This window comes from Hordeum vulgare, chromosome 6H (assembly GCF_904849725.1).
Source record: "Hordeum vulgare subsp. vulgare chromosome 6H, MorexV3_pseudomolecules_assembly, whole genome shotgun sequence".
NCBI lineage: Eukaryota > Viridiplantae > Streptophyta > Magnoliopsida > Poales > Poaceae > Hordeum > Hordeum vulgare.
The window spans coordinates 543,401,109-543,414,483 of record NC_058523.1 but is presented as its reverse complement, the minus strand read 5'-3'; the positions used below and the strand labels follow the sequence as shown (position 1 = coordinate 543,414,483).

At 44.3% G+C, this 13,375-nt stretch overlaps 2 protein-coding genes across 2 annotated transcripts; one reads left to right on the top strand and one right to left on the bottom strand.

Annotated features, from left to right (window-relative positions):
• Nucleotides 1-5,373: 5,373 nt before the first annotated feature.
• LOC123403795 (BTB/POZ and MATH domain-containing protein 1-like) lies at nt 5,374-6,850 on the top strand. Its single transcript, XM_045097712.1, has one exon. It carries the CDS (start codon nt 5,461-5,463, stop codon nt 6,535-6,537), a length of 1,077 nt encoding a protein of 358 aa, XP_044953647.1. The 5' UTR covers nt 5,374-5,460; the 3' UTR covers nt 6,538-6,850.
• Nucleotides 6,851-7,861: 1,011 nt separating this feature from the next.
• Nucleotides 7,862-12,149, bottom strand: LOC123403237 (heparanase-like protein 3). The gene is made up of 9 exons (XM_045097183.1): nt 11,610-12,149; nt 10,505-10,541; nt 10,197-10,380; nt 9,914-10,062; nt 9,339-9,566; nt 9,060-9,249; nt 8,846-8,971; nt 8,493-8,592; nt 7,862-8,393 (listed from the first exon to the last, which is right to left on the bottom strand). The coding sequence occupies exons 1-9, from the start codon at nt 11,883-11,885 to the stop codon at nt 8,034-8,036; spliced, it is 1,650 nt and encodes a 549-aa protein (XP_044953118.1). The 5' UTR covers nt 11,886-12,149; the 3' UTR covers nt 7,862-8,033.
• Nucleotides 12,150-13,375: the final 1,226 nt, after the last annotated feature.

Sequence of the window (13,375 nt, the reverse complement as noted above, 5' to 3'; positions counted from 1 at the left end):
ATGCCGGGTGAAAGAGGAGAATAGCAGCCATGCATGCATTAAGAAAACGAACCATTGTGTGTGTGTTCAGTGCTATGCATGTGAATGGATTTATTTCTTGGTGTATCGTTGCTCTCAAATTTTATTTTACTTAAAAAATATACCGGGTTGATGTACATGCAGCCTTGATTCTGAATCGCTGCTCCAAGTGACACGCTACACTATAAGTTTGGCGAATGTTTTTGCAAGCTGGACGTGAAAGTCAAATTGGCATACTGCGAAACCACTACACAAACGCTACAAGGATGATCGTCGGTGTTCAAACCATCGACGTTAAGGATCATTTTTGTGTTTAATGTGTGGCTGGTATGCATCTCTTCTAGACCTCGGAGTATGCCTCACTGCTGCAGTCGCGTGGTACCTTTCAGATGCTGTAGGGAAGATGTCGAAGGATGTTTTAGTGAACATATTGATTTTTTTTTACTTCCGTTGAAACGCACGACCACATGCACCTTCACGGCCATCATTAGTGCGGGACTGGGAAAGAAGATACGTGACAACAGTGTGGGATGTCGTGTTAAAATTAATGACATAGATATATGTGGACATTGAACCACATTTTTATTAAGTTAGGGCGTAATATTTTTTCCTCCCGTTACAATCTACGGGCATGTTTGCTAATAATAATAATAGTAATAATAATAATACTAATAATACTGATATTAATAATAATAATAGTAATAATAATAATAATAATAATAATAAAGCATTGACTATTTTTGACGGTCCGTCATTCAAATTACCCCTAAAATTGCAAATATTACTAATCAATGTCACCTATAAGTGGTAGAAAAGATCACACATTTAAAAAAATTCAGACTGGACCAGCCCAGCTCGTCAATTTGGCCAACCCCATGTACTGGAGGCCAGTTTTAAATTTTTTGATTTTCTTTTCCGTTGTTTTTTTACTACTTTAAATAATTTGAGAATTTAAAAAAGTTTAGAAAATTAACAAAAATAGCAATCTCTAATAAAAATTTATTAATTCATCATTATTTATTAATTCATAAAATTTTGTGGCTTCAGAAATTGTTTGTGATCTTTCAACTATAAACGCAAATTTTAAAACATATGCTCGGGATATAAAAATACATTCATAACTTTTTCAAAATGTTTATCAAATTGCACAGAATTCTCCAATCTGAAAAAAATATTCATGTATTCACAAATATCGTCAATTTTAAAAATGAAATCAACTTTTAAAAAATATCCCAACTTTTGTAACAAATGCCCGGAACTAATAATACGATCATGAGTTTTTAAAAAAAGATTGTATATTAAAATTTTGTGTAGGAAATTGCAAAACATTTGCCAATCCAAAAAATATTCGCGCATTGAAAAATATCATAAATTTTAAATAAATGTTTATAAATTAAAATATATAGTTTGTTGATTCATAAACTATTCGTTGATTCAAAAAAGATCATGCAGTTTCAAAAATATTCATTATTTTCAAAAAATGTCCAATCAAATCCTAAAAAAATATTTGTCGATTGAAGAAAAATGCTTTAAAAATATTCACATTTTTTAGCAAATGTTTGAAAATAGTATAAAATGTTCATGAATTTAAAAAATGTTCTAAATTTTAGAAAATGTTCCTGAATTTAAAAATTATTCACAGTTTCAAATATGTACACACATTTAATTTTGTTACTATTTTTGAAAATTATTCATGATTTCACAAAAATGAGTGTGATAGTGTATCTCAATGAAATAGTAAAATGTGATCATTGTCATTCGATATTTTTTTCCGTTACAACGCACAGGCTGTTTTCGTAGTAGTTTTCAACGGTTCAACTTTTCTTAATTTGCTAACGTTTCTCTTGCGTGCTAGGAACTGATGGCATCGGTAGAGATGCAAAACGCTAGCGTGAGAAGTCCCAAGGAGTCCCGTAGTCACGATTCATGAACCATAGTATAATTATTTTTTATGAACCACAATGCAAATTGTGGTGCTTGTATCATGATAAATTTAAGTAATTTATCGTGGTAATTTTAGTTTATGATAAATTTAAGTCATTGACCATGCATTTCTAAAGTAATTGATGATAAAAAAAATATGAATCATGTCAAAAACAAAATCATGAATCATCGCAAATATTAGTAATTCACCATGACAAGTTTAGTTTTTTATTTCCTTTTTTATAACATGTTTAATTTACTTTCAACGTAGAAGAAAATGTAGTTTTTTAGGAAAAGAAAAAAAGTAGTTAAACAATATCATGACAACTTGAGTGCAAAAACCATGACAATTTATGTGCAATAGACATGGCAACTTTTAACCCAAAGAAAAAGTCATTGAAAAATATCGATATAAGATCTCCCGTCGCGGCAGATTTAATGATAAAAATGGTTTCTAATCAGGTTTTTTGTTTAAGAGATAAAACATTTTAAAAACTAAAAAAACCAAAAGATTTCCCCTGACATCATTATTTTCGTCACTTGTGTATACATGTAGTGACATGGTCCACTATGTGATCATGGGGCTTTCCGTTCATGTTGTCCCCGACCACACATCCGATGGATATGAGGGTCCTATAGAAGATTTAAAAAGATTTTTGCGTGGATTATAAAGTTCCTCCATTTTTTCATGGAATAGTGAGATAATTAAATTTATTTACCACTTTTTATTTGATCCATACTTTTAAATCAAATGAATGAAACAGAAGGAAAAAAATATATGTTTCAATATTTTCCCCTGCTTTTTCTGTACGGAAAAAGATTATCTTATATTGGCCGATCGCGCGCGTCCACCGACTCCGTGGTCATTCAATCGTGTGGCTAATCTGACTGGAAGGGCGAGCGGTTGGATTTGGGTTTTTTCTGAACACGTTATTCCTGAAACAACAAACCAGTTGCAGAAACAATGGCCGCATAGCAGAAACAATTACTGAAACAATGACCATGTTGCATAAACAACTTTTTAAACAACGGACGTGTTGCAGAAACAACGACCGTGTTACAGAAACTTATGCTGCAAAAAATAAGACATGTTGCAAAATTTTCGACGTCAGAACAAAAATTATGACATGTCACAAAACTTACAACATCTTCCCAGCCATATTACAAAAATTATGACATGTTGCAAAAATTACGACATTTGGTTTGTTGTTTGAGTTATATCGGACGGTTGCGTCCGGAGATTCGGCGGTTATCTTAGTGACAACTGGACCGTTGCTTCGGGAATTAATTTGGTCGTGGGAGGCGACCGAGCCACATGCCGGCAGGTAGATCGGACAGCTGCGAGTGCGTACATCAAACGACCGTTTGGGTGGCGTACGTTTAGTACGGATCCACCGATGAACGCCTAGCAACTCCCTTTGTGTAAACCAAACTATCCTCAACTTAGAGCAACTCCGACGAGGCGACCCACTTCGTCTGTCGCCGTCTGTTTAGGTCCGCACGGACAGAAAAGACGAACGAACGCGTCGATCAAAACAGACGTGCATCCGCTTTTCATCCGCCTGCTGGTCCATTTCCGACCCAATTTTGGGCCTGATTTGGGTCGGCACGGACACAAAACGGGCGCGGACGATGCGCGCGTACTCCATCCCCTGGCCCGACAGTCAGTGGCACATTGGTTGTTCTCCACCCCTCCCGACAGCGTCGACTACTAGCCCTCACCTCGCCCCAGCCCAGTCGCCTAGTTTCGGCACCTACCCATGCCGCTTGTTGGCGACCAATGCTAGCGGGGGCTTCCCAATGATGCTTGGCAGCATAGACTGCATGCACTGGGAGTGAAAGAACTGTCCTTCTGCTTGGCAAGGCCAGTACAAAGGCCATGTCAAAACTTGCACTCTCATACTTGAGGTCGTAGCCTCTCAAAATCTGTGGATCTGGCACTCTTTCTTTAGCATTGTCGGATCGCATAATGATATCAACGTGCTTCAACAATCGCCCGTGTTTGCAAGGCTTACCTAAGGTAACAGCCCGTGGTCAGTGTTAACATCAACGGTCATAACTACAACAAAGGATACTATCTAGCTGACGAAATCTATACACATTGGACCAGTATTATGAAGACAATCTCCAATCCTATCGAAGAGAAGAGAAAAATATTTGCCCAAGAGCAAGAGAGTGCTAGGAAGGATGTCGAGCGTGCCTTTGGTGTTCTGCAATCTCGATGGGGCATAGTTCAGTATCCTGCTAGAACTTGGAGCACTGAGAAGTTGTGAGAAGTGATGACCGCTTGTGTGATCATGCACAATATGACCATAGAGGATGAGCGCCCGGAACGTCTCCACGAAGGGTTTGACTTTCAGGGTGACAATGTGGTGCCTCAGAATGGCGGAGAAGCAGCATTGTTTGCACAGTTCATCCAATTTCATCATGAAATGCGTGATTGGAAAACTCATATTCAGTTGCAAGATGATTTGGTTGAGCATATGTGGGATCATGTTGGCAACCAATAAATGTATGTTTTAGATAATTTAATTTTTATTAGGCTTGTAAAACTTTGCTGTATTTTTATTTTCGGTTGTGAAACTATGTTATTTCATTTGCTTTTGAAAATATGCAAAATATTTGTATTTGTTAAAAACCAGCGCCTAGCCGGCCACGCGGACAAGTATGGATTGGCATGTTGGACGCGCTGCCGAGCCAAATCATAAACCGAACGGACACAGAGCCGATGGACTACATAAACGGACAAAAAACCGGATAAAATCACTGTCCATTTGGGTCCGTCGGTTGGAATTGCTCTTATAACAGAAGTTTCGGTTTTTTTTTGAGAATTAAGATCTGGTAGCATACGTGGTTAAACGGGCTGGCCCGGCACGACACGCCCTGGCCCGCCAGAATCGTGCCTGGCACGACACGACCCGCCGGAGCACGATTAGTAAACGGGCCGTGTCGTGTCGGCCCACGTGTACTGGTATCAGGCCCAAGCACAGCACGTGGGTTATATGGGTCGGCCCGTCGGCACGCCAGGCCCGCTGGCCTGTTAGAATTTTAGTATTTTAGGCCGTTATTTGTACCGATTTCGGCCTGTTCGGTTATTATTTGGGTCGATTTTAACATACTGGGCTGTTTTTTGTTGATTTTAACCTATTAGGCTTTTTTTAATCGTATATATAAAAAATTAAAAACAAAAATTAATAACGATAAATGGGTTGTGTTGTGCCAGCCCGCGTGCCCGGCCTCCAGGCCCAGACACGGTCCGAGACGTGCTTCATGCCGGGCCCGGGCACGATTAGCGGTAGGTTGATGTGTGCATATAGGAATGGTGTGTGATCAATCCTACCCAACAGAGAGAGAGGCTTACTCGAAAATGTTGGCTTTCTTACAGTCTCTGACACGTGGGGACCCGGTGGGCTCCAGCCCAAGCTTACAGCGGAAGCCATCTGCTTCCTCTGTTCCCCATTCACCGCGCCGCAGTGCAAAAACCCTCACCGGCGACCAAATCCGCCGAGCAGGCCGGCAATGCCGTGGGGAGGCAAGCCGCGGAGGTCCGCGTCCTCCATCGTCGCCGACACGGAGAGCGGGTACCACCTCCTGACAGTCCACGGCTACTCCCGCACCAAGGGCGTTCCCACCGGTGAGCGCGTCAAGTCGCGCCCTTTCGTCGTCGGCGGCCACCGCTGGCGGATCGACTACTACCCCAACGGCGTGCGCTCGGAGGTCGCCGACTACGTGTCCCTCTCGCTGATGCTCGACGAGGACGAGGACGACCTCGCGGCGGCGCCCGCGGTGAAGGCTCAGTTCGACATCCGCCTCGCCGGCGAGGCGGCGGCGGAGGACGCGCTGGCGGCGGCTTCGGTGGACGAGTTCACCCCCGGGAGGGGCTGCGTGTATACGACGTTCGTCGCCAGGGAGGAGCTGGAGGGCTCCGAGCATCTCAGGAACGACTCCTTCACCGTCCGGTGCGACATCGTCGTCGTCCGCGACTACCGCGCCGAGGACGCGGCGGTGGGATTCGTCTCCGTGCCGCCGTGCGACCTGCGCCGGGACCTCGCCGGGCTCCTCGAAACCGAGAAAGGCGCCGACGTGGTGTTCGACGTCGGCGGCGAGACCATCGCCGCCCACCGGTGCGTGCTCGCGGCCCGCTCGTCTGTCTTCGCCGCCGAGCTCTTCGGGCCGATGAAGGAGGGTTGCAGCACCGCCGCCGGCATCGTCGTGCGCGTGGAAGACATGGAGGCGGAGGTGTTCAGGGCGCTGCTCCGCTTCGCGTACACCGGCCAGCTGCCGGAGACGCGCAAGGAGGACGAGGACGTCACCTGCCAGCATCTGCTCGTCGCCGCAGACAGGTACGGCATGAGGCGGCTGAAGCTGATCTGCGAGGAGAAGCTCTGCGAGTGCATAAACGTGGGCTCGGCGGCGATCGTCTTGGCGCTGGCCGAGCAGCACCATTGCCAGGGGCTGAAGAAGGCGTGCTTCGATTTCCTCGCCGCTCCGGCGAACCTGAGGGCCGTCGTGGCCACCGAAGGCTTCCAGCATCTGAGCAGGAGCTGCCCTTCTCTCATGGCCGAGGTGATCACCATGTCCTTGGGCATTAGCTGAGTGATGGATCATGGTGGATGCCCATAAGCGTTCTGCCATTGGTGAATAAATTGTTGTTTAGAGACTAATGTAAGGGAAATGTGTATGTAATCAGTTGGCTGACTTGTTAGACTCTAATTGATGATCGAGAAGCGGAAAAAATGCCCCATTTTGCCCCCTTTCTGTCAGTTTGCTGCAGCTCTGCAACTGTGCCAAATAACCAGGAAGTGCATTGTGATCAGAGGGCATAGAATGTTCTGGTTTCTTGGCAAATGGATATTGCGCTTGCTTTAGCATTGGGTGCTCCATTTTGTTTCTGAACGACTGAACCTTATTGGCTTGTCTTATTATTATCACTTAGTTATTGTAGTACAAGATTTCATCTACCCTAACTTTCTAAGGAAATGCAGAGTAGTATGACGCTGTTTCAACCATAGGCGCCCTCGACAATTTATCATGGATGACTATTTTTCAGGTAGCTGTGCTGATTGAACCTCCACTTGGAACTGTTAGTTATCTGGTTTTATTATTTCCCATGCACATGTAGAATGCTTTTTGTTTTTCAATATTTCAAAATAGTCTCTTATCTACTCTGCATGTTAATCAACAAGTACTCTGTTTTCAGTTTCAGATAGCTTGATCATTGCATCTACAATAATCCTGTATTTTCTCCCCTTTGCCTTCTCCTTGTGTATGAAATCTCAGGGTTTACACTAGTTGGAAAAGAAGAAAAATAAAATATCTTGAAACCAATGAATACTGTGGGATATGATATAACTTATAACAATCAGTACCCATACATTTGAGGATGTGGTGATCTAGAACAGGGGAATCTTGAAAAATCAGTTTGCTTCTAGGACTCTCATTCTCAGTAGTAATATGTGTGAACTGTGAAGTACTTCTAGGAACAACATTTTTCTTCTGTTTGGCAGTAGAGGTTCTATGTTGGTTAAGGCGACTGTAATACAAGGAATTTATATGTGGATTTTGAGATTCTATATCAGTTTAGAAAACCAAAACATCCAACATTTGCTTTTCATGTTCTGCACGCGGTCCAGGGCTGCCTGTGAAACTGCAAGCCGATCTTCAGGGAGCAGCGAAGCTGGTTAATTTTTGTCAATAGCAATGGTTTAACCTGATTTGCACTCGGTTTTACATAACAGAAAATGCATGAGAGAATCTGGCTACTACTACATAGTTATAATTTTTCCTATCATATACTGGAAGCGCTTAAATGCTGCATTTTAGTAACTAAAAGGAGCATGTGTTCGGTGTCAACAAAAACAGATTGACAGTGGAATGAGCAGAAGTTATAAATTATTTTCCCCTTTCATTCCCTTTCATGTGCACACGCAAGCTTTCTTGACATTTCATTTCATGAAAACAATGATAAATCACAAATATTTCAGCCTTACAGCTTACTTCATTTGCAGGTGAGCATGCTTTGCTTCTCACCCACCGGCACTTACTCTAACCTACGATAACGGGATAATTTCCCACAAAAACCAATCAACAATCTACCTACAGGCAGGAGCATTAAAGTCTGGAATATGAGCAAACACAATGGAGTAAGGGCCCAGGGTTATGGGCTGTGTTCCGTCAACCTGCACCGGCTCCAGCTTGGGGATGGCTCCATTGGCACCAGTGGCTAGCACATTGCCATTGAGCAGCATGTGTTGGCTCTGCAGGTTCCCATCTTTGGCGGTGAGGTGGTACTCCTGCCTTGTGAGTCCAGCTGTTTCGCCGAGCTTCGGAATGGACCTTGTGTGCTCCTTTGCGCCGTGGGGATGCGCGCCCTCTTGTGCGCCCTCGCTGGTCACATAGATGTGGTTTGTGTTGTTGCCACTGAGGTTGATCAGGAGTAGGGTGATCCCTTCCTGGAAAATTGAGAGGGAGAAAATTAAGTACAGGCCAGTTAGTTAATACAGTTGCGGTGTCAAGATGGAAGGGGGACATGGATCGGCCGTGCTCGTTACCGAATCTTTTGTGCAGTGTGTATAAGCACGGATCTTGTTTGTGCCGTTGAATGTCGTGGAGAGAACCTTGGTTCCCATGAGGCGATGCCACAGCAGAGCACTGCAGAAGAAGGCAGGAATAAGTTGCATGAAGATGGCAAGTTTGGCATCATGTTTCAGTGCACAGGATGTATGGAACCAATCCTTAGCTTGGAAACTAAGTATGTGGTGCCACATTCTAATAAGTGGAATGATTTTAGACATGCGCTGGATGGTATGTAATCATGATTTATGGTGTTCAATGCCTTGGAATAAAAACATTATAGTTTCTCCTGTGACGGAACTTTTCAAGATATTCAGGCATGCCAGCTTACCTGTAGTAATCAGGATTTGGTTCAAACGTTGTTGTGTTGAGCAGGCCATAGTTCCCTCCAACCAAGGTTTGCCTGCAGTAACTCTTTGTGTCGTACTTTGCGGACATCCCGAGTTGATCCAGGTACCTGAAACATCAACATGTCGTGGTTGATAAATACTACACTTCAGAATTCAGATAGTAACTTCAACTGCTGATTATTTTTCTTGTCTTACCAGAAACTGAACACAAATGCATCAGTTACAAGGTGGTGGCCACTGTTGTAAGCCCCTCCAGCTTCGCCGACCCACGCGGTGGTGGCTGTCCCTGCGGACTTCAGTATCCCCTGAAGGTTGCTGAACGTGCTTACCATATTATCAAGGTAAGACGGGTTGAGAATTTTCTCAACCAGATGCGTGTCAACACCTGATACACCCAAAAAATTATATCCATTTATGCAGGTTCCATGTTTCCAGTTCATGTGCCGAATCGACGGTGAGTCATGGCGAGCATACCGGGGCCTAAATTGTAGATATGGTGAGTGATCACATCCATCTGGTTCGGCTTTGTTTTGGCTACGAGCTCGGTGAACCAACCCGCATCGAAGAAGCCTCCCGGCGCGATCACCAGCGGTTTCGATCCTTGGTAGGCTTTGTCAACGACTTGGTTCAGGTTGATCACATCCGCGGCATACTGATCTGCACCGACCCGAGTACCAACTCCACTGCCACTGAGTTCGTTTCCTGCAATGGAAGCACGGTAAATTCCTAAACACCTGTACAAAAACTACTGCTTACAAAGTTTGTATTTTAAGCAGCATTTTGGAAAGACAAGTTCAGGGTATTTCCTACAAGTGTCCCTTTTTGTACATTGAGTAACGCGTGAAAAAGCAAAGGAGAGCATCATTTAATGATATTCCCCCTTGCTCTTTACAAGTGATGATGGCTCAGCATCACCTAATCGACGCCGACATACTTGTCTGGGATTTCTTTTGTTCAAACCTATCAGGATCTCTCTTGATCCGTAAAGTAACTTCAAAACAATATTATAGCAAAAGAAAAGGAAGATCACTGTTGATCAGCATACATACCAAGCTCCCAGCCATAGATATCATATCCCTTGCTGACAGTGTATTGGATGAAAGAAGCAGCATTGGTGTAATCCCATGGTCCTCCCATGGAGCCATCAGGCATTGGGACCCGGCCATTCAGCGCATTCAGCCCAAAGACAATCTGTGCACTGCAATCATCATCAAAAGTGCAATAAGCCAACAAAGTCAGATTATCATCTTCATTTTTGATTTACGTATATGTGTTAACTTTTACTTCTGTACAGATACAGACGTGAGGTTACTGATTACGGTGAAAATTTACCCGGATTCCTGGAAGAAGGCGTTGAGCTCGTCCCACCGGTGCATCGGCAGGCAGCCCTGCGTGAACCCGAACATGGCCGACGTGTTCTTGGTGAAGGGAGAGCAGGGCGCCCCGGTGTCTCCGGTGCCATAGACCACCAGGTCCTGCAGGGAGCCGCCGAGCCGGAGCCGGAGAGGGGAGAAGGCTGCGAAGAAACAAAAGGAAGACCACCGGGATCGGTACCGTGGAGCTCACTCAATGGAGAGATGCCATGATCGGCACCAGCATGGCAGCATTCATGAAAGCGAAAGGTGATGAGCGTGCCTTACCTTTCACGGCGTTCTGCAGGATCTTGCTGGACAGGTCCTGCAGGGAGGGAGACAATCATGGCTGGGGTCAAATCTATAGTCATGTTTGGGAAATGCAGGAATTTCATGACAAATTTGAAGGGGATTTCACACAAATTAACCCGGGAAAAACAGTGGCGCGCGCAAAAATAACATAATTAAGTCGCTACGGGTATACTCTTAGATTATACTCCCTCCGTCCCAAAATAAGTGAGTACTAGATTTTTAGTTGTTGTTTCTCTTCAAATGAAAATATAAAATTGTGGGTTGTTCTATTGATTGGAATGTAACCATTTTTTTTAAGGAGGACATCAGAGGGTTAGTAGGAGCAGTTTTGGAGTGGCCAGTAGGCACTAGGCTTTTGCATCAGCACATGATTGGAGGGACAAAAACGGAAATGGTCCGCTAGAGTTACAATCCATGTAATCTCTTACCCGCTCTCTCTAACAAAACAGCCGTACCGTTGCCGACACACTAAAAACAATCAACCAAAATACCTAAACAAAACACTGCTCGTGCTCCACATATATTTCACATGCTTGTTATCATATTCGGGTCTTTTTTCTTTCTACTAATGCAGAAGGCTTCATTTCCCGCCGAAACGGGAAAATTTGCGACGGCGTCAAAAGTGATTGAATTAGTTACCTAAAAAACTAATTGAATTACTAGAACTGGTATGAGTTCTGAAATTTTGTCATTCTTCTGATTGAAATCTAATATGTTTGGAGTGCTAATAGTTCTCTTGTTAAGAAGGTTGGTGGGCAGTAGGCTTTTGCATCAGCACATGATTGGCAGGGACAGAATTGGAAATTGTCCGACAGAATTGATTATAGGTCCGTGTAATCTCCCTAGGCCGTCAAAATTCCTATCCACTCCCAGAAGACCCATGGCGCTGCCGACACACGAAAAACAACCCAACATACGTCCTCGGAAACGATGCCCGCGTTGTAAAGAAATCCATGCTGTGCAGAGTTTCAAAGTTCAAACAGCAAGATTTCGAATTTTTTGCAGAGATTTTCAAAACGTCTCAAGGAACAAACTGTTGTTACTGAAACAGAGGACGGAGGCAGAGAGGTGGCGAGGTTACCAGGTTGAGGAGGCCGGCGCGGCCCCAGGCGCAGGTGCCGTAGTCGCACTTCTCCGGCGGCCACCAGTCCAATGTCGCGCACACGAACGCCGAGTCCGTCTCCGCCACGGCGGCCCGCGCGTCCACCACCACCGCCGCCTCTCCGGCCGCGCCGGCGCCGGCGCTCGTGCCGTTCGCGGCGGCCGAGGAGCCCGCGAGCGAGAGGACGGCGACGGCGACGGCCCAGAAGGAGAAGCAGAGCCTGGCCGCCTGCGGCAGCAGCAACCCTGCCGCCATTCCGGCCAAGCCAAGAACTAAGAACTAGCGTACTGTACCGGCCGGCCGGAGGAAAGGGCGGGCAGCAATGCCGCTCTCACAGGTGAGGGGAGCTAGCTTCTTCTTGCCATGGAGAGAGGGGGTGGGGTGGTGGTTTTCCGGGGGGAGATGGGGAGGCCGGCCGCCTTTAATGGCTTTTGTGTGTTTGGTGGGAGAAGCTTGGAATCTTTATATGGGGAAGGAGGGAGGGAGGGAGGCAGAGCAAGTTGGCAGAAGAGAGAAAGTGTCATTGGGGATTTAGGGGGGCAACAGTATTTATTATTTTGGCCAATGGAAATATAGATGCCCCTTTGTACTTTTACATTTGGGTTTCTTTGGAAAATGCTCTTCTCTCTTTGGAACCAATTTTTTTTTGGCCTGTTTTGCAAATAAAGCAATAACTACAAGATACATGACGGAGCGATACAAGGTGATGATGCAGTTTTCATACGAAATCGGTTCCATGATAACCGAAACACACAGGACGTACGTTGATCTTTGAAAAATGATCATCGCATATGCACACATGGTCCCTAAAAGGGTATAACCACCCGAAACATATTTTTGTAAATTTTAAATGATGAATATAACGTGTAAATTTTGAAACCAAAACATGAACTTTTTTGAGCTGTAGCAAATGACAAAGTGTGGTTTAATGTGATTACTAGAGTTTTTCTTTTTTACTTTGGCAACATGGTGTTGGTGCCTCTGGTGGGTTGCTTATGGGGTGAGGTAGGAAGTTGAGTCCGACGTATAGCTAGTAGGTTTATGACATAATAGTTCTCGTGGAAATGGACTGGGTTCAAGTGGAACCCTTTCAATATTTTATGGGGTTGGGGCTGCTCATTCCGTAGATAAGAACAAGTTCCATGTTGATTTGGTTTAGATGCTAGGTTTTAATAACTTACCCTATGTAATTGGCCCCGACCTTAATATTATTAGAAGAGGAAGTAGAGAAATAAATGTAAGAAGCTCTCAAAGTGTTTTTTTTTACTTAATTCTATTATTAAACACCGGAGGCAGAGCAAGTTGGCAGAAGAGAGAAAGTGTCATTGGGGATTTAGGGGGGCAACAGTACAATAATGCTACACGTACATAAGTTTACAGGCAGGTGAGTTTTGATTGGAGGTTAAGAGGGATGAGGCCCCACCCCTTTGAAAATCAGGGGGAGAGGTTAGTTAAGAAGAAAGAATCATAGTCAGCGTGTAACCATGTGTAACTCTTTGTATGTTTAGTATTTTTGACAACAGTCCTAATTATTTTGAGCAATGGAAATATAGATGCCCCTTTGTACTTTTACATGTTGTTTTCTTTGGAAATTGCTCTTCTTTCTTTGGAACCATTTTTTTGCCCTGTTTTGCAAATAAAGCAATAACCACAAGAAGATACATGACTCAGTGATACAAGATGATGATGCAGTTTTCATACAAAATCGATTCGATGATAACCGAAACACGCAGGATGTACGTCGG